Source organism: Rana temporaria, chromosome 2 (genome assembly GCF_905171775.1).
Source record: "Rana temporaria chromosome 2, aRanTem1.1, whole genome shotgun sequence".
Taxonomy (NCBI): Eukaryota; Metazoa; Chordata; class Amphibia; order Anura; family Ranidae; genus Rana; species Rana temporaria.
In genome coordinates, this window is record NC_053490.1 from 130,621,960 (window position 1) to 130,646,492 (window position 24,533).

Here is a 24,533-nt window from a genome sequence, read left to right on the forward strand (position 1 = left end):
GTATACTGTATGATCTTCATCCTAGGAATTATTTGCTCCTTCGGATCTCTAAATAATAGGAAAATCTTTCTGCAAGGCTAATTAACTATTTAAAATGTTCTCTTGTCATATCTAGTAGTAAAACAGTACAGTTTAATCACCAACATAATCCTGTAGATTCTTCATCATTAAATCATTGGGATAGATAGATAGATAGATAGATAGATAGATAGATAGATAGATAGATAGATAGATAGAGATAGATAATTTTTGGGATCTGGGAAATGCTGACATCACAGTACACAGAAATGGACTAGGATCTGTGCTGAATGAAATCTCGCACACAGCAAGTGTCTTTGTTCCAGAGGATGCTCGCACAGCGCTTTGCAAACAATCCCAACTGCACATGGGATAATCCCATAGGGGAGCTGTGGATTTAGGATGCCTCCCCCAGCCTGAAAGGAGCCAGATAACTGTACACAGAAGCACAATCCAGTTAGATGCAACCTGCTTGTGCTACAAAATAAGCTTTGGAGGATGCAAGAGGGCAAGGCAGGGGCTTCACTTATCAGATGTATACCAAGTTAAAATACCTGATTAATAAAGTGTCACTGGCACTATATATATCCCCAATGCAGTTGTCATGAATACACAAATCCATTCAGGTTTCATACTGCATTACATAAAACAGAATTTGGTGGACAAAGGTGGGAGTGGGTACTACAAGTCTAAAAGTTGTTTCATGATGAAGAATTTGCTAAATCTTTCATTCTACAAATTAAAAACATTTTAGATACACATTTCAGAATTGCTAATAAAAATATTAAGAAATACTTCTGAACAGACAGAACTAGGCATATAAAAAAAACACAATAATTATGAATGCAAGCCACCAGACTGATGCAATGTATATCATTTTTAATAATACCAAACTTTGTAAGTGTACATTGTAAAAATAGACTTTGTGTATTCTGTATGTTGTCACTTCTGCATGAAGTGCAGCAGACATTTCAGTCTTATTCTTACATATTTATTGCTGCTTTATATAGAAATCTTTTTCACACTTTATTTTAGTTACAATCAAGTCACATTTGTATTATAAGAAATGTGTTTTAGAAGAACATAAGTATTTATACCACATACTGCCATAAGCATCAGGTTTAAACTAACATCTAGCCAAAACAATCTGGTGTGGTCTTATATTTTGAGCTGCCCAGAGGGAGGAGACAGAATACAACGGAAGAGTTAACCACTATCTCTCTGACTCTACCCCTCCCGTTAGGGGGTGGTGTGTCTCTGTATAGGGGGATTAAACATGTCACAACCTCTGCCCCTTATAAATCCCCCCGCCACTCTATAAACAGGTTGGGGGGGAAGTATCCACAGCAGTTGGGAGTTTGGAGCAGTTACTCTGTCCGTGGCTTTTTTGAGTTTTTTTAACGTCTAGTTTTTCTTTGTACGTTTTAATTTTTTGTTAACCTATTTGTTTTGACCTAAATTTGGATTATCTTATGTTATCATCTCCTTCAGTATTGGGGGGGACTTTTATAAATATACCGAGGCATCTCCCACCTACAGTGTAAATCTCCATTTACTTACTGTTCTCTTCCTCTCCGTTATCACACAAAGCCCCCCATCATGTGGGAGTTCCGCTCATTCTCCTTTTGGAGAGCCGTTTTTGCTGAATTTTTTGGTACTATGTTCTATGTTTTCTTTGGCTTGGGTGCATCTCTGAAGTGGGCAGCTGGCCCAGCTAATGTATTGGTTATCGCATTAGCATTTGGTCTTGTACTGGCCACTATGGTCCAATCTATTGGCCATGTCAGCGGTGCTCATATTAACCCAGCAGTCACTTTTGCCTTCCTTATCGGCTCACAGATGTCCCTGTTCCGTGCCATTTTCTACATTGCAGCACAACTGCTGGGAGCAGTAGCCGGAGCTGCCGTTCTGTATGGTGTCACTCCTGCAGCAATCCGTGGCAACATGGGCCTTAACACGGTAAATACTCATCATAAAAAGCTGTGCTGTTTTCTTACAGTGTGTTCACTCTTTCTAGTGTTACATTACTTAACCTGTTTGTCTAAATTTCTGTCGCTAAAGGAGGTTTTCTGCCTAAGGACTCATTTACATTTGCAGTGTCAAACCTGCGTTTGTATGCGTTTAAAGCTAACTAAGAGCATATAAATGCAGGTAATGACTTCTCAAAAATGTTATTCAAATGAGCCATTTAGCTGTGTTTAGGGTCATTAATTATAGCTGTGTTTGGAGATAATAGAATTATTTGCATCCGTAGTCTGATTAGAAACTCTAAATGTAGCTATACCCATGTAAAGGTCTCTAAACATGCTTTAAGTGCAGGAAAAAGTGATCTGAAAGCATAAAGGTTGCTTGTGCTTCCCAGAGAACCAGTGTGCCAGTGTGAAAGACAGACACCCAAGACCACCTCAGTCACTGGAATATTGCATTGCCATTGTCACTTTATTTAGAAATGACAGCACGGGTACAGAAAGTAGAGAGTTTAGCCACTAAAAATATTACTTTAACGGCTAAAAGTAAGAAAAAATAATGTCCTTTAGAACACCAGGGTCCATTTACAGGTATGTTAATTGATAAAAATCGAAGTAGCAGAGCAAAAATATATATCTGGATCCTTAAAGCGGAGGTTCACCCAAAAAACAAGTATATAACATTACATTCTGTATACCTCAAACATGTAGAGTATGCTGTTTTTTGGGGGGGGTGTACATACGGTATTATCGCTATTTTTCACCTGGCTTCCGAGTACTAGCTCCTGCGGGAGTAGGCGTTCCTATGCAGTGGCGCAATGTCATCTAGGACTTCGCCCAGATGATTGACGTGCCTGACAAAAACTTCCCCCCGGCGGATAAGGCGCGTCACAAGTTTCCGTAACTAGGCGAACTGCGAGTCGGCTCTATACGGTGCCTGCGCAGTCAGCTCTACATGGCTCCTAGTCGGTGCGCAGGCGCCGTATAGAGCCGACTCGCAGTTCGGCTAGTTTTGGAAACTCGTGACGCGCCTTATCTGCCGGGGGGAAGTTTTTGTCAGGCACGTCAATCATCTAGGCGAAGTCCCAGATGACATTGCGCCACTACATAGGAACGCCTACTCTCGCGGGAGCTAGTACCGGAAGCCAGGTGAAAAAATAGCGATAATACCATATGTACACCCCCAAAAAACAAACAAAAAACAGCATACTGTACATGTTTGAGGTATACAGAATGTAATGTTATATACTTGTTTTTTGGGTGAACCTCCGCTTTAATAAAGCCATTGTATACTGATTAAATGTATATAAGATAACAAAAAGGTGAAATTTAAATGTGTTAACTACAAAATGACGAGAATCAGAGGGTCATTTCATAGGTTTGCAAATTGAAAAGTGACCTTCTGAATTTTGTCATTTTGTAGTTTAACGCGTTTCACTTTTTTGTTCCTATTTACACTGTATATAGTGTCTCTGTTCAGAATCTGTATATTTGATTGTTCTCTGCCACTTTAGCTTTTATCTGTTATAACACTTCAAGAAAGAACCCAGTGTTTCCTAAAGCTTGTGTTTTTTTATTTTTTAGTTAGTCACTTTGACAATACTTTTGCCTTCTATATCTATGTTAATTCCTGGCTAACATAGTACATCAGTTTGTTTGTTAACTCCACAGCAGGAACAATTTTGCAGTAGTTTATAAAGCTATACCAGATAGCAGAGATGGTTGTAAGAACCAAACCTTAGACAATAGGTTGCAGTGCAATGTGAGAAGCTAAAATCGCTTAAAAATGCTAAATCCTACAAATCATGCAGGTAAGTGAAACACTCCACAATATGCAAAAGTACCATAGCAATTAAAAATCCTGTTACATAAATGACAAGAGTGTTACATAAAGAATATATACATACCTGAAAATGAAATGACAAGATTTCTCTTGAACTTCACCCACTAGCACAATTACTGTATGTATTTATCTTCAGCTAGAAAATAAAATAAAATATAAAGACACTTGCCTCAATCATAATATAATAATAATTAATAATAATTTTAGTTTTAGATAGAATAGAGTGATTAGAACACCTGTCAAGTCTTTATTGCTGTCTTTGTTCCCATTAGGGAAATTCACCCTCTATTTTCCCCCATGACAGTTATAACTAAAATAAATGGAGATCCCACATTTTGCATGGTCACCAGAACAGGAATTGAGGGGAAATCTTTCAGTTGGGACACTAGTTCAGGGATTTTCCTCACTTTAGAGGGTGTTCCTCACTGTTCCTGTAGTGGCTATGGGACTGGGAGTGATTGGAAATCTCCCCAATGGGACACAGATGGCAAGAAAATTCTGACATGGGTTTATAACTCTCCCGAAGGCTGGCCATACATTGTACTATTTTCTTATTCAATTTCCTTTAGATTTACCCTCAACTATGTAGTGCATGGGTGCTCAACCTGTGGCCCTCCAGCTGTTTCGGAACTACAAGTCCCATGAGGCATTGCAAGGCTGACAGTTACAAGCATGACTCCCAAAGGCAGAGGCATGGGGGGAATTGTAGTTCCACATCAGCTGGAGGGCCACAGGTTGAGCACCCATAATGTAGTGCAAGGGCCTGCCTGATTGCATACAAATCGAGAGTGTTTAGGTCTGATCTCATATTATATGGTATTGTTAAATCTAAAGGAAAATTGTACAAGAAAATTGTATACTGTATGATCAGCCTTACTCTATTCAAAATGAAAAAAATATATATTTTGCTTTCATTTATACGTTAAAAACAATAAAACTTTATTTGCCCTTGTTGGCTTTCATATTGCACAGATGTAAATCATAATACTGAAATTAAAATGTATACCAAAGTCTGAGTTTTAAATGCATGGTCTGTTCTATGATATAGGGTTTAGTGCCACTGCCGGTTCTGTTTTAAAGGGACCCTGTTGATTAAAAAAAAAAAAAATTGAAGCAGCTGCAACCTGTAACATAGGATGTAAATTTACATCTCTCATGGGAGACATGTCCATTCTTTACTGTGCTGCAGAGCTAGCAGCACTGCTGCTATATAACACTTTTTGGTGTGTTGGATAGTGTGTCCACTGATAGGTGCCATGCATGGTACCTCTCTTTGGCCACTTAGTCCTTAGTGCTGTAGCAGCAGGAAGAAACAAAACATGGAGACACACTAACCATCACCCAGAAGTGATAGCAAGGATTCCAATAGCTCTGCAAAAGAATGAACATCAGAAAGGCCGCCTACTCAACGTAGAGGTAAGTATTTAACCTCTGCTATAACAGTTTGCAGCTGCTAGCATCTTTTTTTTTTTTTTTTTTTTTTTAAGAGAAGCGACAGGGTTGCATTAATTATCACCCTTTCCCTCTGGGATTCTGCATGTAAATGCAGAGAATAAACATACATTTTTAAAGAAAATAATAATGCTCATGAAAGAACCAGATAAGCATCACAGGTTAACAGTACAGTATAAATGTGGCGAAATGTATAAATACACTAAGAAATAAGGATGTGTTAATTGTCTTCTAGTTTCCTTTTGTAACAATTAAATAAAAAGTCCATAGCTTTTATTATTGGCAAAATATATTTGTGGAAATTTGCACATATTAGGTATATATGTTGTGCTATAAAGAAAACCAGCAGCGGCTGACGTATTCTGTGTTCTTTTGCCAGTCAATGGGGGGGCTCAATGTAGAATCTAAGCACAGCACTAAAACTGTTGGTGCTTGTGCCTAGTTCATGCACCTGTCACGGACTTGTACATTATCCCACCCAATTATTTACATTTAACTTTCGGCCAGGTAATCTCCCGGCCACTGGCTAAATGAGGCTGGGGATACAGTGCTGTTCAGGAAGCGGTCACATACATGACAGCTTACTAGCATAGGCAGGGCCTACTCTGAGTACTGGCATACTTATGTATGCCAGCTCACAGCTGGTCTTAATTTCTGCCAGTTTCTTAATCAGCAAAATTATGGATTATTCTTTAAAATGTTGTTGCTGCCATAGCAATAGATTCTTAAAGTAGCAGTAGTAAAAACTACCTTAACCACTTGACAACTGGGCACTTAAACACCCTTAATAACCAGACCAATTTTCAGCTTTCGGTGCTCTCACATTTTGAATGACAATAACTCAGTCATACAACACTGTAACCAAATGAAATTTTTGTAATTTTTTTCCCACAAATAGAGCTTTCTTTTGGTGGTATTTGATCACCTCTGCGGTTTTTATTTTTTCCGCTAATAATGAAAAAAGAACGAAAATTTTGTAAAAAAATTTATTTTTTTTCATTTCTATTATAAAATTTTGCAAAAAATGAATTTTTCTTCATAAATTTGGCCTAAAATGTATACTGCTACATATCTTTGGTTAAAAAAAAAAAAAAATTGGATATTATTTAGTCTGGGTGAAAGTTATAGGGTCTACAAGCTATGGTACCAATTACTGAAAATTGATCAATTTGATCACATCTGAAGTACTGACGGCCTTTCTCATTTCTTGAGACCCTAACATGCCAGAAAAGTACAAATACCCCCCAAATGACCCCTTTTTGGAAAGAAGACATTCCAAGGTATTTAGAAAGAGGCATGGTGAGTTTTTTGAAGTTGTAATTTTTTCCCACAATTCTTTGCAAAATCAAGGTTTTTTTTATTTTTATTTTTTTTCCACAAAAGTTTCATATTAGCAGGTTATTTCTCGCACACAGCATATTCATACCACAAAATACACCCCAAAACACATTCTGCTATTCCTCCCGAGTATGGCGATACCACATGTGTGAGACTTTTACACAGCGTGGCCACATACAGAGGCCCAACATGCAGGGAGCACCATCAGGCGTTCTGGAGCACCCAGACCAGTTCTGACATTTCTCTCCTACATGTAAAAATCATCATTTATTTGCTAGAAAATTACATAGAACCCCAAAACATTATATATATGCTTTTTTAGCAAAGACCCTAGAGAATACAATGGCGGTCGTTGCAACTTTTTATCGCGCATGGTATTTGCACAGCAATTTTTCGAACGCATTTTTTTGGGAAATAAAACAGTTTTGTGCTTTTAAAAAAAAAAAACATTAAAGTTAGCCCAATGTTTTTGCATAATATGAAAGATGAAGTTACGCCGAGTAAATAGATACCCAACATGTCACCCTTCAATATTGCACACGCTTGTGGAATGGCGCCAAACTTCGCTACTTAAAAATCCCCATAGGCGACGTTTTAAATGTTTTTACTGGTTACATGTTTTTAGTTACAGAGGAGGTCTGGGGCCAAAATGATTGCTCTTGCTCTAACGTTCGCAGCGATACCCCACATGTGTGGTTTGAACACCGTTTTCATATGTGGGCGGGACTTACGTGCACATTCGCTTCTGTATACGCACGCGGGAACAGGGGCGCTTTAAATATTTATTTTTTATTTTTATTGTTCATTTTACTTTATTTATTTTAGTTTGACACGTTTTTCCCCAAAAATAAATGTTTTGATCACTTTTATTCCAATTACAAGGAATGGAAACATCCCTTGTAATAGGAATATAGCATGACAGGTCCTCTTTACAGTGAGATGTGGGGTCAATAAGACCCCACATCTCACCTCTAGGCTGGGAAGCCTGAAAAAAAAAAAAAAAAAAAAACGATCCTGGCTTCGATCGCAGCGGTGAGTCAGAAGAAGCACCGGAGGGCGAAGGGAGTGGGGACGTCCACTTTTGCCTCCCGTAAGAACGATCAAGAGGCGGAACAGCCGCCATGATCGTTCTTATGGTGTAGGGAATCGCTGGCTGAAAAAAATGATATCTGAATGATGCCTGTAGCTGCAGGCATCATTTAGATATCCCTGCACAAAGTCAAGGACCTCATATGACGTGGGCGGGAAGTGGTTAAAACACATTTTTTTCCCCAGAGTATTTTCTGGGTATTGCAGAGTATTGGCCGGGGTATTGCAAAGTATTGGTGTTGGGGTATTGCAGAGTATTGGTGTTGGGGTATTGCAGAGTATTGGCCGGGGTATTGCAGAGTATTGGTGCGGGGGTATTGCAAAGTATTGGTGCGGGGGTATTGCAAAGTATTGGCCGGGGTATTGCAAAGTATTGGCCGGGGTATTGCAAAGTATTGGTGCGGGGGTATTGCAAAGTATTGGTGCGAGGGTATTGCAGAGTATTGTGTGGGGGGTATTGCAGAGTATTGTGTGGGGGGTATTGCAGAGTATTGTGTGGGGGGGTATTGCAGAGTATTGTGTGGGGGGTATTGCAGAGTATTGTGTGGAGGGTATTGCAGAGTATGGTGCGGGGGTATTGCAGAGTATTGTGCGGGGGTATTGCAGAGTATTGTGCGGGAGGTATTGCAGAGTATTGTGCGGGGGTATTGCAGAGTATGGTGCGGGGGTATTGCAGAGTATTGTGTGGAGGGTATTGCAGAGTATTGCGTGGAGGGTATTGCAGAGTATTGCGTGGGGGGTATTGCAGAGTATTGCGCGGGGGGTATTGCAGAGTATTGCGCGGGGGGTATTGCAGAGTATTGCGCGGGGGGTATTGCAGAGTATTGCGCGGGGGGTATTGCAGAGTATTGCGCGGGGGGTACTGCAGAGTATTGCGCGGGGGGTATTTCAGAGTATTGTGCGGGGGTACTGCAGAGTATTGCGCAAGGGGTACTGCAGAGTACTGGCAGGGGGTACTGCAGAGTATTGCGCGGGGGTATTGCAGAGTATCGCGCGGGGGTATTGCAGAGTATCGCGCTGGGTTTTTGCAGAGTATCGCGCGGGGTTTTTGCAGAGTATCGCGCGGGGTTTTTGCAGAGTATCGCGCGGGGTTTTTGCAGAGTATCGCGCGGGGGTTTTGCAGAGTATCGCGCGGGGGTTTTGCAGAGTATTGCGCGGGGGGTATTGCAGATTATTGCACAGGGGGGGTTTGCAGAGTAATTGCGCAGGGAAGGCAGAGCATTGCAGAGTATTGCACAGGGAAGGCAGAGTATTGCAGGGGTTAATGCAGGGATGGCTGAGCAGGGATGGATGGATCTGTGACTGCAATAGTCACAGATCCATCCCACACTGCTGCTGCCATCCGCGCTCTCCTCTCACACTGTACCGATCGGTACAGCGAGAGGAGGGAGGAACCGGCGTCATCAAATGACGCCGGTTTGTTTACCTGTGATCGCGCCGTCATTGGACGGCGCGATCACATGGTAAAAGACCGCGGTTGTCGGTCAATTACCGAGATCTGTGTAGCGCCGGGTCTCATAGACCCGGCGCGCACAGAATTTTCAGTGTGCGCGCCCGAGGCGGCGCGCATTACTGCTTCTGGTGGGCGCCGTTAAATAACGGCGACCCCCAGTTAAGCAACCACCTTGCCGCCGTTATATGACGGCGGCTGGTGGTTAAGTGGTTAATTTGCCATATGTAACAGTAATATTACTGACACTGGAGCAAATGCTTGCCTGAATAAGACACAGGTAGTTTTTAAGGGGACTACCACTAAAAATGTGGCATTAGAGCCATTTTGAATTTCCATGTCACATGCTCTCCTCTTCGCTTTCAAGAATTTCAAATGTCTCACTGGTTATTTTTCATATACAGTTAATAGATACTTCCTGTGGATGCTCCAATACAAAGTTCAGAGCTTTTTCAGTAACATCCTGATGTAATAAGTGACAGTGCATTACACAAAATGTAAAGATACAGCACCACTGAAGTGATTACCTAATTGTATTATTTTAAGTTATTAAAAGGGGTTCAATAGCATTAAACTAAAAAGTAATGTCCTACTTATGAAAGCACATCTTTTACCAATAACATATACTATAATCATCTATTAGGAAGGTTGTTAGGTAGAAGATTTGAATAGAAACAGCAAAAGAACCTGTAACGATCAAACATTCTAGTTTCAAGCAACAATTTCAAAAGCATTAAAAAATAATTGAAATGTGTTAACTATGCTCCTCTTAAGTCACACTTAACTTATATTCAAAACATGTCAAACATTTTTTTTTTTTTTTGCAGAATGCTAATTGTTTGCAGTTCAGTGGACTCAGGACTACTCAATGTCAAACCACAACCTTTTATTTAAACATAATTTTTTTCACCATCTATTGGTGGTTAATTCTCTTTAACTCAATTTTACCCTAAGAAGGTTACAAGGTTAACCACTTAAGGACCGCTGCACGACGATATAAGTCAGCAGAATGGCACGGCTGGCCACATCAACGTATATGTACGTTGCCCGTTAAGCCCAGGCTGCGACCCGGTCCGAAGCTCCGTGACCGCGGGACCTGCGGACCCGATCGCCGCTGGAGTCCCACGATCGGTCCCCGGAGCTGAAGAACGGGGAGAGCTGTATGTAAACACAGCTTTCCCGTTCTTCATTGTGGCGGCGTCATCGATCGTGTGATCCCTTTTATAGGGGGACACAATCGATGATGTCACACCTACAGCCACACCCCCCTACAGTTGTAAACACACTTCAGGTCACACATAACCCCATCAGCGCCCCCTGTGGTTAACTTCCAAACTGCAACTGTCATTTCCACAGTAAACAGTGCATTTTAAATGCATTTTTTGCTGTGAAAATGACAATGGTCCCAAAAATTTGTCAAAATTGTCCAAAGTGTCCGCTATAATGTCGCAGTCACGAAAAAAACGCTGATCGCCGCCATTAGTGGTAAAAAAATAATAATTAATAAAAATGCAATAAAACTATCCCCTATTTTGTAAACGCTATAAATTTTGCGCAAACCAATCGATAAACGCTTATTGCAATTTTTTTTACCAAAAATAGGTAGAAGAATATGTATCGGCCTAAACTGAGGAAACAAAAATTTTTTTTTATATATTTTTGGGGGATATTTATTATAGCAAAAAGTAAAAAATATTGATTTTTTTTCAAAATTGTCGCTCTATTTTTGGTGATCAAATACCACCAAAAGAAAGCTCTATTTGTGGGAAAAAAAGGACGCCAATTTTGTTTGGGAGCCACGTCGCACGACCGCGCAATTGTCAGTTAAAGCGACGCAGTCCCGATTTGCAAAAAGGGGCCTGGTCCTTTAGCTGCAAGTGGTTAAACATGCAATAAACAATATGTATTCGTGGTTTAGAAAAAGTGTCTTATTATTCATGGACTTAAAATGCTTTTAGGGTCACTGACCTTACTGTATTTTTTACAGCTCCATCCTGGTGTGAGTCTTGGCCAGGCAACAACAGTAGAGATTTTCCTCACCCTCCAATTTGTGCTCTGTATCTTTGCCACCTATGATGAAAGGAGGAATGGACGCTTGGGTTCTGTATCTTTGGCCATTGGATTTTCTCTCACTTTGGGACACCTCTTTGGGGTACGTAAAAATGTGTAACGATTCTAAGACTTCCATCTCTCCTACCACCGATTGTCTGTATACATAAATATGTTACATATATACTAAAATATAGAAGGAATGTTATTGAACCCAGGAATTACCAAAAAATAGGTGCTGGTCGCTTTAACTGAAAAAGAAAAGAGAATGCCAGATAATGTATATATGTGTACCACAAGTGACCTAAGCAACAGTACCCGAAGTATAGTATTATCCCTGTATGAATCACTTTTAAGGTTATACCATAAATAATATAGGAAAAAAACATAAAGAAGGGCCAAGGCTTACTATAGCTGATCCTTTCCCCAGGACCAACTTATCATGTTTTGATCTGCTGTTTCCCTGTATGGTAGTGGCATCATGATAAAGAAGCAGGACATTGCTTCATGTCAGACCTGCAGTCCAAGGCCGTAGTTAAAATCTAGCCTTCTGTCCAGTAGAAATTCTACAATTTGATGATTAAATAATAGTCAAATGGCTATTTCATGCAAAGCAATAATGATTTCATGCCATAGAATATATCAATTCTATCATAAGTATAAAATAGTGGTTGAGTGATTTATTTATAAATAAGTGGTGCACTAAAATTTGTGTGTACATTTTCTCCTAAGCCATTTTTAAAATATTAAAAATACTTGTGTCCCCCATCTTTCATAGCCCTGTACGAACTTTGGAAACTTTTTGTTTTCAAAGTCTAAGGCCCAGATTCAGAAAGACTTACGCCGACGTATTTACTGATACGCCGCGTAAGTGCACGGATGCACCGTCGTATCTCTGCGCCTGATTCTGCAAGCAAGATACGCCTGAAATTTGGCTTCCTCTGACCGACGTAAGGTTTCCTACGCCGTCGTATCTTGGGCGCATATTTACACTGGCCGCAAGGGGCGCTTCCATTGATTTACACGTAGAATATGTAAATTACCTACATACGCTGATTCACGAACGTACTTCGCTGTAATCTACGCCATTTACGTAAGGCGTACGTCCGACGTAAAGTTATTCCACATATAAAGAGGCGCATCCCATGCAAAGGTATGGACGTCGGAACAGCCGTCGTATTTTACGTCGTTTACGTAAGTCGTACGTGAATGGGGCTGGGCGTAGGTTATGTTCACGTCGTAGGCATTGAGCCGTCGTATCTTAGGGAGTAAATTTGACGCGATTCTAAGCATGCGCGCGCATGCGCCGTTCGTTCGGCCCATCATTTGCATGGGGTCAAGCTTCATTTAAATGGATCACGCCCACTTCCTTCCTACTTTGAATTAGGCGGGCTTACGCCGGACAATTTACGCTACGCTGGCGCAACGTTGGGAGCGAGTGCTTTGTGAATACTGTTCTTGCCTCTCAATGTTACGTCAGCGTAGCGCATATGAGATGCGCTACGCCCGCACAAATATACGCCGCTCTACGTGAATCTGGGCCTAAGTTTGCAAAGGCTGAGAAATTCCCCTGGTGAATCAAATAATCAGACATTTGTTAGTACAAAAAAATGTTGTAAAAGATCAAAAGTTCACAAAAAACAGACATGTCACAGCCAATGACTGCATAAATATCCATTAAGGATCTGTAGTAGTCTAATCAAACTGTAATCTAAAATGAAAAAAAGTCATCCCTGGCTTAGATAGATGGGTATGGTTGGAATGTTTTTTAATAGTTTACTACCAATCTAAGCATTTAGACCATGACCAAGACCATGACCATGAATCAAAATAAAATAATTTACTAATCTTTGGTCGTATAAAGATGTTGCTCTGTACTGGTGAGTTTTCATTGTCTAGTGTCTAGTCAACATATACTGTTCTTAATTGATTAAAATAAACTTTAATCTATAAATCATGTAAAGCATACGACAACAGTATTTGTATCTGCTCATATGTAAACTCTTCTTGTGTCTCTTTAGTTATATTACACTGGTGCCAGTATGAACCCTGCCAGATCATTTGCTCCAGCAGTACTCACCAGAAATTTCACCAATCATTGGGTAAGAAATGAAATAGTCTTGTGTGTTTATATTTGTTGATTAGAGGTCACAGATACATGTTCAGTTGCAGATAGATAGATATATAGAACTAAACTATATTTAAAGCATAAGCTTTTTTTAAAGCCCAACTCAAGCTTGGGAAAAATAAATGGAACCCCCAGCAGTTCTTAAAAATAAGAATTCACTTTGACTGTTATAGTGAGGCCCTGTACACACGACCGGCTCATCCGATGAGAATGGTCCGACGGACCGTTTTCATCGGTCCACCGATGAAGTGGCCTGATGGTCTGATGTGTGTACACACCAGTTCAAAAACCGATCGGGTGAGAACACGGTGACGTAAAACAAACGACGTGTTGAAAAAAACGAAGTTCAATGCTTTCAAGCATGCGTCGACTAGATTCTGGGCACGCGCAGGTTTTGAACCGAATGCTTTTGTGTACTAACCATCGGTTTGGCCCAATCGGTCAGCAGTCCATCGGTTCGATTTTAAAGCATGTTTTAAAATTTTGGACCGAAGGACAATAGACCGCTATACACACGGTTGGTTTGGACCGATGAAACTGAACCTCGGTCCATTCTCATCGGTTTTGTCCGACTGTGTGTATGCGGCCTAACCCCTATGCCTTCCACTACCCCCACCCACTCACCTATCTAACGCCCCTCCTTTTTAGGGGTCGAATGACCCCTAGAATCATGCAACCCATTTCCCGTGAGCCTAGGGCAGCATTCAGAATTCATCTAACGCCAGAGGAAGAGAAGGGTGAAGAGGACCTGTGACATTACTACATCCTACTGAAGACATTTATAAAAAGGCAAGTATAATGAAAGGGGAGGAGAATGCTGAGCCCAGAGTTGGGCTTTGACTTTTGGTTAACATAGGGATTGTGTTAGTTTTTTTCTTTTGTGGTGTCCATGTCCCATTTGGAAAGGTTTTTCTTTACTTTCTTTATTCAGACAAAATAGGAAGTGAGAGATTTCTCTGATGGAAGGAAGTAGTCACTAAAACAACTGTCCCTGTTACTTATTTACTTATTAATTATGTGTTACTTATTTACCTGTTCCTGGTCACCAGGATAAATAGAGACAGCAGTAAAATCTAAATGAAAGAAATAGCCAGCACTCCTTATACTCTAGGTATTGAAAACAGTGGCGTTAGTTGTATATATATTTGCAACTCTAAGGCCCCATACACACGATAGAATCCATCCGCAGATAAATCCCAGCAAATTGGTTTCAGCGGATAGATCCTATGGTGTGTACACGCCAGCGGATCTGTTTCCGCGGATATATCTCCCCTGGGATGGATTCCAGCAGATCGAATATTTGCTGACATGCAGAACATATCCATCTGCTGGAGTCCATCCCAACGGATGGATCCGCTGGTCTGTACAGACTCACCGGATCCATCCGTCCGAAGGGATCCCCCGCATGCGTCGTAATGATTCGACGCATGCGTGGAATTCCTTATACGACAGCGTCGCGCACGTCGCCGCGTCATAATCGCGGCGACGGCGCGACACGTCATCGCCAGAGGATTTCGGCGCGGATTTCAATGCGATGGTGTGTACACTCCATCGCATGAAAATCCGCCGAAATCCTCGAGAGGATTTATCCGCGGAAACGGTCCGCTGGACCGTATTCGCGGATAAATTCTATCGTGTGTATGGGGCCTTAGTAAAGGCAACAATACTCATCTGTGTAGTGTGGTCTATAATCTAAAGCCAGCCCCGCACTAAGGGTTCATTTCCACTTGCTTTAAAACATGGCATTGGACACACTTTTTTAACCACTTATCCTGTTATCTCGTTATATCCCGCAATGCTGACTGGACATCATATGACGTCTTTTAGGATAACAGCCAGCACGCGTCCGTAGGGGGGCACATCGCGGTGATTGGCGGTGCTGCATGTCAGTCTGACACACTGCTACACCAATCTCTGTAAAGAGCCTCTGACGGAGGCTCTTTACCACATGATCAGCCGTGTCAAATCACAGCTGATCATGATAAACAAAGGAAAAGCCCTGAATCGGCTTTTCCTCACTTGCATCTGACAGACGCGAGTAGAGGAGAGCCGATTGGCTGCTCTCCTGTCAGGGGGGTCTGTGCGGATTTATTATCAGCGCAGCCCTCAGAGGATGTCCACTTCAGACCACCAGGGATTGCCAATCTGTGCCCAAAATCTATGCCAATTTGTGCCCACAAATAATGTTAGTCAGTGCCCATCACTAATGCCTGCCAGTGCCTCCTTATAAATGATGTCCATCAGTGCCATCTATCAGTGTCCATCAGTGCCAATCAGTGCCCACTTATCAGTACCCATCAGTGCAGCCTTTCAGTGCCCATCAGTGCCACCTATAAGTGTCCATCAGTGCCACCAATGAGTGCCCATCAGAGCTGTATACCAGTGCCACCTAACAGTGCCCATAAGTGTTGCATATTAGTGCCCATCAGTGCCACCTCATCAATGCCCATCAGTGCCACCTTATCAGTGCCCGTCAGTGCAGCCTCATCAGTGCCCATCAGTGAAGGAGAAAACGTACTTCTTTACAAACTTTTATAACAGAAACAAAGATTTTATTTTTTTCAGAACTGTGTCTTTTTTTGGCCTGGGCAGGAAGGGGGGAAAGTGTCTGGTATTGAAGTGGTTAAACGCTTGCCGACCACTCGCTGCAGTTTTACTGCGGCAGGTTGGCTCGGCTGCGCAAAATCACGCAATATAACGTGATGTCGCTCTGTGGCGCCACTAGGGGCACATGCGGGCCTCCTTCTCACCCCCATTGCCAATGCGAGTGCCTGGTGGGCGCGATCAGCGCCGGGCACCAGCGATCGCTCGTGACAGAGCAAGAACCGGAAGCTGCGAGTGTAAACACACAGCTCCTGGTTCTTTCAGGGGGAGAAATTACTGATCTATGTTCGTACAAAGTATGAACAGAGATCTGTCATTTCCCCTAGTCAACCCTCTTTAGATAACATAATTAACCCCTTGATCGTCCCCCAGTGTTAACCCCTTCTCTGCCAGTGACATTTTCACAGTAATCAGTGCATTTTAATAGCACTGATCGCTGTAAAAATTACAATGGCCCCAAAAATTTGTCAAAAGTGTCCGATGTGTCCGCCATAATGTTGCAGTACTGATAAAAAAAAAAAAAAAAAAAAAAAATCGCAGATCGCCGCCATTACTAGGAAAAAAAATAAATAAATAATAAAAATGCCATAAAACTATCCCCTATTTTGTAGATGCTATAACTTTTGCGCAAACCAATCAAACGCTTATTGCGATTTTTTTTACCAAAAATATGTAGAAGAATACGTATCGGCCTAAAATGAGAAAAAAAAAACTTTTTTTTAATATATTTTTTGGGGATATTTATTATAGCAAAAAGGTAAAAAATATTGCTTTTTTTCAAAATTGACGTCAATATTTTTTGGGAGCCACGTCGCACGACTGCGCAATTGTCAGTTAAAGCGGCGCAGTCGCAAAAAGTGGCCTGGTCTTTGGCCAGCCAAATGGTCTGGGGCTGAAGTGGTTAAAGCACTCTGAATGCCAATCAAAACACCTGTCACTAAAAAAAATGGTTAACTCACAGTCTTGTGCAAACATTTGCTTTGTTTTGCTTGCTTAAAAAATTATACCCCATGTTACTTTCTTGGTGCTTCAAAGCATCTTCAAAGGCTCCACAGAAGTCTATGACAATGCTCGTTTACAGCACCTAAAGCTTTTGAGGGGCTTTCATACATCATTAGCTTTGTTTTGTTCTGGAGATATTGAAGGTTTGAGATATCCCAAGATGCACTGGGAAACCAACAAACGGACTGGAATGATGTCATCAGCAGTCACTCCCAGTTCATGTGTATATATTCTAGAAGTGTCTGGTGAGGACATCACATCTGGTGTGCAGTGCGGAGCAGCAGGAAGGTGAGCTGGCTCCGGACTGGAGCAGAGTAACTAGCAGACAACACATGTGGTGTGCAAGACGGGAACACTATAGCAAAAGGTGAGCAGGGCCCGAAGAGAGAGGACTGAGTGGCACATGTGGTGAGCAGTGTGGGAGAAATATAGTGGGAGGCAAGCAAGGAAAGAGGAGGATCAGCAAATCAGAGGATCAGCTGAGCTGGAGGTTACTACTGAGTGGGGGCTCAAATATCTTGTGCTATTGCCAGAAATGTAGTGTCCTTGTCTCTTTCTATAAGCTGAACTAAAAGCAAAATCTTATTTTGCCTCAACATCCCACATACAGTGCAGTGAAAAGGTATTCATACTCCTTGAAATGTTATACATTTTGTCATGTTCCAATCAAAAACGTAAATTAATGGGATTTTATGTAATAGACCAACACAAAGTGGCTGGAAAATGATAAATGGTTTTCATTTTTTTTTTACAAATAAATATCTGGTAAGTGTGGGTGCATTTGAATTCAGCCCCATTTACTCTGATACCCCAACTGAAATCTAGTGTAACCAATTGCCTTCAGAAGTCACCTAATTAGTTACTAGAATGTGTGTAATTGAATCCTGTGTGTAATTAAATCTCAGTATAAAATACAGTTGTTCTGTGAAGCCCTCAGAGGTTTGTTAGAGAATCTTAGTGGCCAAACAGAATCATGAAGGCCAAGGAACACACCAGACAGGTCAGAGATAAAGTTCTGGTTCTGCTGGACCTAAGCGCAGCCTTTGACACAGTAGACCACAAAATGTTACTGATGCGACTGGCCGAGATAGCCAGAATCTCAGAAGGTGATTTACCATGGGTTTCCTCCTTTCTTGAAAACCGATCACAAACAGTGAAACTGGGATCTTTCACGTCGGAAAAACGCACGGTGCCATCTGGAGTCCCCCAAGGATCCCCCCTGTCACCGGTGCTGTTCAACATCTATCTTCGCCCTCTCTTTGATATTATCAGTAGCCAAGAACTACTTTATCACTCTTATGCAGACGATACGCAACTGTATTTTCGCATCTGCAACAAAAAGGATCATCTCAGTTTAGAGAAATGTCTCTCTTCGATAGAAAACTGGATGACTAAGAGTTATCTTAAACTCAACAGTTCCAAAACAGAACTTCTTATGTTTCACGCCAGCCGAAAGAGTCAACTGGCAACAACCTGGACACCGCCGCCCATTCTGGGCCAAATCATCACCCCTAGCTCCAAAGTCAAAAGTCTAGGAGTCATTTTTTAGATCAAAGCATATTCAAGTGTTAGCATGGTCCAGTCAAAGTCTGGACCTAAATCCATTTGAGAATTTGTGGCAATCTGACAGAGCTTGAGCTATTTTGCAAAGAGGAATGGGCAAAATGTCACTCTGTAGATGTGCAAAGCTGGTAGAGACATACCCAAAATGACTTGCAGCTTTAATTTCAGTGAAAGGTGCTTCTACTACGTATTGACTCAGGGGGGCTGAACACAAATGCACGCCACACTTTTCAGACATTCGCTGTTGGAATTTCCAACAAAAATTTGAGAGCTGGTTCTCAAATTTTACGACAACAAAAGCTGATGTCGGAAAATTCGACCGTGTGTACACAATTCAACGCACAGAAATTCGATGCATGCTCGAAATTAATTTGACGCATGCTCGGAATCATTGAACTTCATTTTTCTCGGCTCGTCGTAGTGTTGTACGTCCCCGCGTTCTTGGCGTTCGCAATTTCCGAAAAAAATTTTGTGACCGTGTGTATGCAAGACAAGTTTAAGCGAACATCCGTTGGAAAAAAATCCACGGTTTTGATGTCAGAATGTCCGATCGTGTGTACGCAGCATAACAGTTCATGTCAAAGATAGAGGGTTTAGTTGCACACATTTTAAAATATATGTGAAAGCCACAGTGCCTTCGTCTAGATGCCTTTATATACTGTGGTCCTAACTCTATAGTTTTAAAAGTCTCTCAGTTGGAGCACATATAACAGTAGGTAAATTAAGGGCAGGTTTGCCTGGAGGGATCCCACACCTTCTTGGACATCCAGCAAAAGCACAATGGCAGCTGAAAGCATCCAGTGTGTCCCTACAAACAATTCATCTGATAAGCTGTGCACCACTACAAACTATAACTAACCTTTACAGTACAGCTTAGTATAAATTTTTTAGAAAATTTTACAAAATATACAGCTTTCTAAGTGATCGGATGATAATCTGTTGGTGCACAACTTTCGAGAACTAATCACGACAGTCCATGCATAATTATCCAAAGGGACAAACACAATTTTTTTCTTGTACGATACCAGAATACCAGATATCAGAATGAACATGATTTGGTTTACTCAGTACAGTATTCAAGAAGACCAAGACTGTGCTTGGGAACGAAAGAGTACTTCACAATACAATACAACACATTTCATCACCTCCGAAGTTTTAGTCTGTCATATCAAAACTTTCATAACTTAAGTAACCTCTTCATTTTCAATAGCATGCACAAAAAAGGACGATCATTGGTCCGATATTCTCATCATGTGTATGAGGCTTAACCACTTAAAGCGGGAGTTCACCCGAAAAAAAAATTTAACATTAGATTTAGGCTAATTAAGGGGAGCAGAAACGGGTATTTTTTTTTTAAAATCAATGCCGTACTTACCGTTGTAGAGATAGATATTCTCCCGCCGCTTCCGGGTATGATCTTCGGGACTGGGCGTTCCTATTTGATTGACAGCCTTTGCCGAACCAGTTGCCGAAAGAAGCCGATGGCTGCCAATCAAGTAGGAACGCCCAGTACCGCAGCCCATACCCGGAAGCGGCGGGAGAACATCTATCTCTACAACGGTAAGTATGGCATTGATTTTAAAAAAAATACCTGTTTCTGCTCCCCTTAATTAGCCTAAATCTAATGTTAAAAATGTATATTTTGGGTGAACCTCCACTTTAAGCCCCGGACCAAAATGCAGCTAAAGGCCCAGGCCAGGTTTTGCGATTCGGCACTGCTTCGCTTTAACAGACAATTGCGCGGTCGTGCGACGTGGCTCCCAAACAAAATTGACGTCATTTTTTTCCCACAAATAGAGCTTTCTTTTGGTGGTATTTGATCACCTCTGCGGTTTTTATTTTTTGCGCTATAAACAAAAATAGAGCGACAATTTTGAAAAAAATGCAATATTTTTTACTTTTTGCTAGAATAAATATCCCCCAAAAACATATATATATATATATATAAAAAAAAAAAATTCCTCAGTTTAGGCCGATACGTATTCGTCTACATATTTTTCGTAAAAAATAAATAAATTGCAATAAGCGTTTATTGATTGGTTTGCGCAAAAGTTATAGCGTTTACAAAATAGGGGATAGTTTTACGGCATTTTTCTTAATATTTATTTTTTATAGTAATGGCGGCGATCAGCGATTTTTATCGGTACTACGACATTATGGCGGACACTTCAGACACTTTTGACAAATTTTTCGGACCATTGGCATTTTTATAGCGATCAGTGCTATAAAAATGCATTGATTACTATAAAAATGCCACTGGCAGTGAAGGGGTTAACACTGGGGGCGGCGAGGAAGGGGTTAATCATGTTCCCTCGGTGTGTTCTAACTGAAGGGGGGGTGGACTGACATAGGGAAATGACAAATCGCTGTTCATACATTGTATGAACAGACGATAGGTCATTTCCTCCCCTGACAAGACCGGGAGCTGCGTGTCGGCATCAGGGGCGAGCGGGGGCCCCTATTGGCTGCACGGCAAGATGATGTATAGCTACGCGATTTCGCCCAGCAGAGCCGACCTGCCGCTGTATAACTGCGGCGGCTGGTCGGCAAGCAGTTAAAGTGGATGTAAACACAATTTTTTTTTTTATGTCACAATGTACAGTATAAGATTTCCTTTCATCAGTCTTGCCACAGAGTTAATCCAGCTTTGAGCAATCCTCTTATTGTTCAGTGAAATAAAACGGACTTTCAGAGAAAAACCTTAGTCCGTTCCGCCCCCTTACTGTGAGAGACAGGTTGTTTACATATCTCATGCACTATCTTGGAGATTGCATTATTTTTTAAATCCCACAAGGGAGCGGGGGCATGCCTTCATGGTGCTGCGTGTGCCTATGAATGCAGAAAGCCAAGCTCAGGAGTGCATGTGCACAAGTGCCCCTTAGCAGCCAACCTGCTATTGAGCCACCCAAAAGAGGAAGGAGCAGAAAGCACTAATGGGGAATTGCATAGCATGATCTCTTTTAATTAAAAAACAAACTTTAGATATGCTTGAACATGTTTATGCAATTTCAAAAGTTGTTTTCACTCTTTGTATATATCCATCTTTCACTTAAAGAATAACTGGTGATCCATCATGAAGGTACTTGTTCCTGCTGTTGCCATGTCCTGCGATTTCACCTGGTCACATGTGCTCCTGGTTATGCAGTCAGGATACAAGGGCGCAAGTGACAGTTAGAAAGCATCAGTTTTGATGTGCAACTGATGCTAAAGCAAGTGTTTAAACACAGGAAGTAGCTGAACAAGGTGAGATTACCACTCAGTTGCACAAAAATAAAAACATTTAAATCGGATCTCCCACGCAAAATAGATTTTTTTTTTAATGGGCTATTTAAATGTGTAATAGCACTGCTGTGCTAAACTCACGGTTCCGGTGTCCCACCGCCGCTCTGCTGTAATTCTGTCCCGAATAAATAGTTATATTCTGGGTTTCCTCCCATTGCCATCTTAGCTTTGGGCGTTAGATTCCCACAAGCAGGCACTTCCTATTTGCGGTGGATGCTGTCCCAGCATCCACCGCTCGATCTCGCGCATGCGCACTGGCAAAGGTGACCGGCGGCGTGAGCGTCTGTTGTCATCGCAATGGCAGGCGTATGAATGAAAAGTTCCCGTCCCGTTGTGATGATAACTGTAATGGAGAATTTTCAAACGCCCGCCCTTTTCTTTGTTTACATCCGAGTCACTTCCTGCAAAACGAAGTCGCGCGATGTTTGTGCTAACAGAGCGAAATATGATAATTAGGGAGCTCTGACACAGGCTCCCTGCAGACACAGCGCGGGACAGGAAGCTAGAGAAAACTCGACGGAAACCTGGCATTTTAATAAGGTATTCTAACACTGTTTTAGATGAAAATAGCTGATTATTCATTATTTAGGAGCAGTAGGAATATTAAGCTAAAGTTGAATTGAGGGTGGAGCTCAGCTTTAAAATAGCAATTGCTTATTCACAGTGCTTTAGCAAACTAAAAATTTGGGGTTTCATGTAGGGTTTAGCTCTACTTTAAATGTTGCAAATAAAGGTGCCTATAATAATTAAAGTGTATGCAAAGGCAATTTTTTTTGGTTTTGGTTAAATTAGGAAAAGGTTAAATTATCTGCCAATTGTTTATTGTAGCCCTTTGTCCTTGCTAGCTACATTCAACACTCTATTTGTCCTGGTGACCATTGTTACCAAGACAGAAAATATAGTGAAATTTTAGAGTCGTAATGAAAGCAGCGGGGAGGGTAAAATGTCTTCTGTTGATATCTGTGTAAAGCTGGATATACACTGATTGGAATTTGGCAGATTCAGCAGAGACGGACACATTTTTATTGGCGTGTGGTCATCCCCAATCAACAGAATTTGATTGTTTAATTGACTTTTGTTGAAGGAACATGCTGGAAAACTTTTGGCAATAAATGGCTGCAGTCAATAGAGTTCCTCTGTCAGAATACAATACCTGCCCTTGCAGGAATGAATCTCCTTCATCCACCTTGTTTAATGGAGGATTTTTTTTTTCCATTCAGTCAGTGCATGGCCAGCTTTAGATTGGAATTTTGCTCACTTTAGGAAATTTCCTCTCACTTCCAGTTGCATCTCCAAAACAGGAGGCGAGTTGAAATCTCCCCACTACACACAAGCAGCAAAATAAAAATTACCTGATAGGAGTTTTACCCTTAGTAACAAAATTAAGGTTAGATTGTTAATACTCCAAAGAGCATCTGTACAGATATGCATGTTCATATTGGGGCTTTTTCCTCTGGAGAAGCTTAGACTGGGGAATTGGGAAAGGCCTAAAGATATATGAATGTTCCAAATTCAACAGTAACTGCTGCATTGGGCAAACATTCAGGTGATGTAATGAAAAACGGCTGAGCTAATACTTTAATTAGATCCTGTTTGATTTAGTCAATACATTTTAAAATAAATGTAAAAATTAAAATGGCATTTTCAAGAAACCTTAAAATCATGTCTCTTCTCTGGAAAGAGCGCTGCAATACTGTTTTGCTTAGAAAAGTATGTGCTGGTGAAGTCTGATATTACAGCATTTTTTCAGTTCACCAAGTAATCTAGGTAATGGTGGTCTGCCTATATTAGTGTGGTAATCTCTTCATTCTACTAGAAAATTGTATTTCTTTAAACTCTCTTTAAAGAGGAAAAGTCTACTTTCTGTAAAATAACATAACATATACAATTGCCTACACAAGCAAATGTATTGCTAAAACAAATACCTTTCCATTTTAGTCTGCAGCTTTTAATTTCTAAAAATGTCACTTTCTTGCACTATGGCAAACTGGTGGTGTTCCATATAACAGCAGTCAGCAAGGCTTTTGGGGGAGTTCTAAAGTGGAACTTTAGTCAGAAATTAAGGGCCAGATTCACAGTTGTAATACGCCAGCGTATCTACTGATACTCCGGCGTATTTTCAAATTAGCCGCGTCGTAGCGTTGTTTTGAATCCTCAAAACAAGTTACTGTACGATGGCTTTAGGCTTCGATCCGACAGGCGTACGGCTTCGTACGCCTTCGGATCGTAGGTGTAATACTTCGGCACCTGCTGGGTGGAGTTCGCGTCGTTTTCCGCATCGGGTATGCAAATTAGCTGTTTCCGGCGATCCACGAAGGTACGCGCGTTCGTGGCATTCTCTTACGTCGTCGCTAGTCGGCTTTTCCCGTCGCAAACTTACGGCTGCTATTTCATGGCTTAGGCCCCATACACACGAGAGAATTTATCCGCGGATACGGTCCAGCGGACCGTTTCCACGGATAAATCCTCTCAAAGATTTCCGCAGATTTCTATGCGATGGAGTGTACTCACCATCGCATTGAAATCCGCGCGGAAATCCTCTGGCGATGACGTGTCGCGCCGTCGCCGCGATTATGACGCAGCGACGGCGCGACGCTGTCATATAAGGAATTCCACGCATGCGTCAAATCATTACGACGCGTGCGGGGAATCCCTTTGGACGGATGGATCCGGTAAGTCTGTACAGACGAGCGGATCCATCCGTTGGAATGGATTCCAGCAGATGGATTTGTTGTGCATGTCAGCAAA

The 24,533-nt window shown here is 41.5% G+C and overlaps 1 protein-coding gene across 1 annotated transcript in view; it reads left to right on the top strand.

Moving 5' to 3' along the window:
- The first annotated feature begins 1,320 nt into the window (after nt 1-1,320).
- The window catches only part of LOC120929509 (lens fiber major intrinsic protein), a 28,399-nt gene continuing 5,186 nt past the window's right edge, over nt 1,321-24,533 (top strand). The window contains exons 1-3 of the mRNA XM_040341045.1: nt 1,321-1,977; nt 11,145-11,309; nt 13,228-13,308. Of these exons, the coding sequence (XP_040196979.1) occupies nt 1,618-1,977; nt 11,145-11,309; nt 13,228-13,308 (606 nt within the window). The 5' untranslated portion in view covers nt 1,321-1,617. The remainder of the gene's footprint in view (nt 1,978-11,144; nt 11,310-13,227; nt 13,309-24,533) is intronic.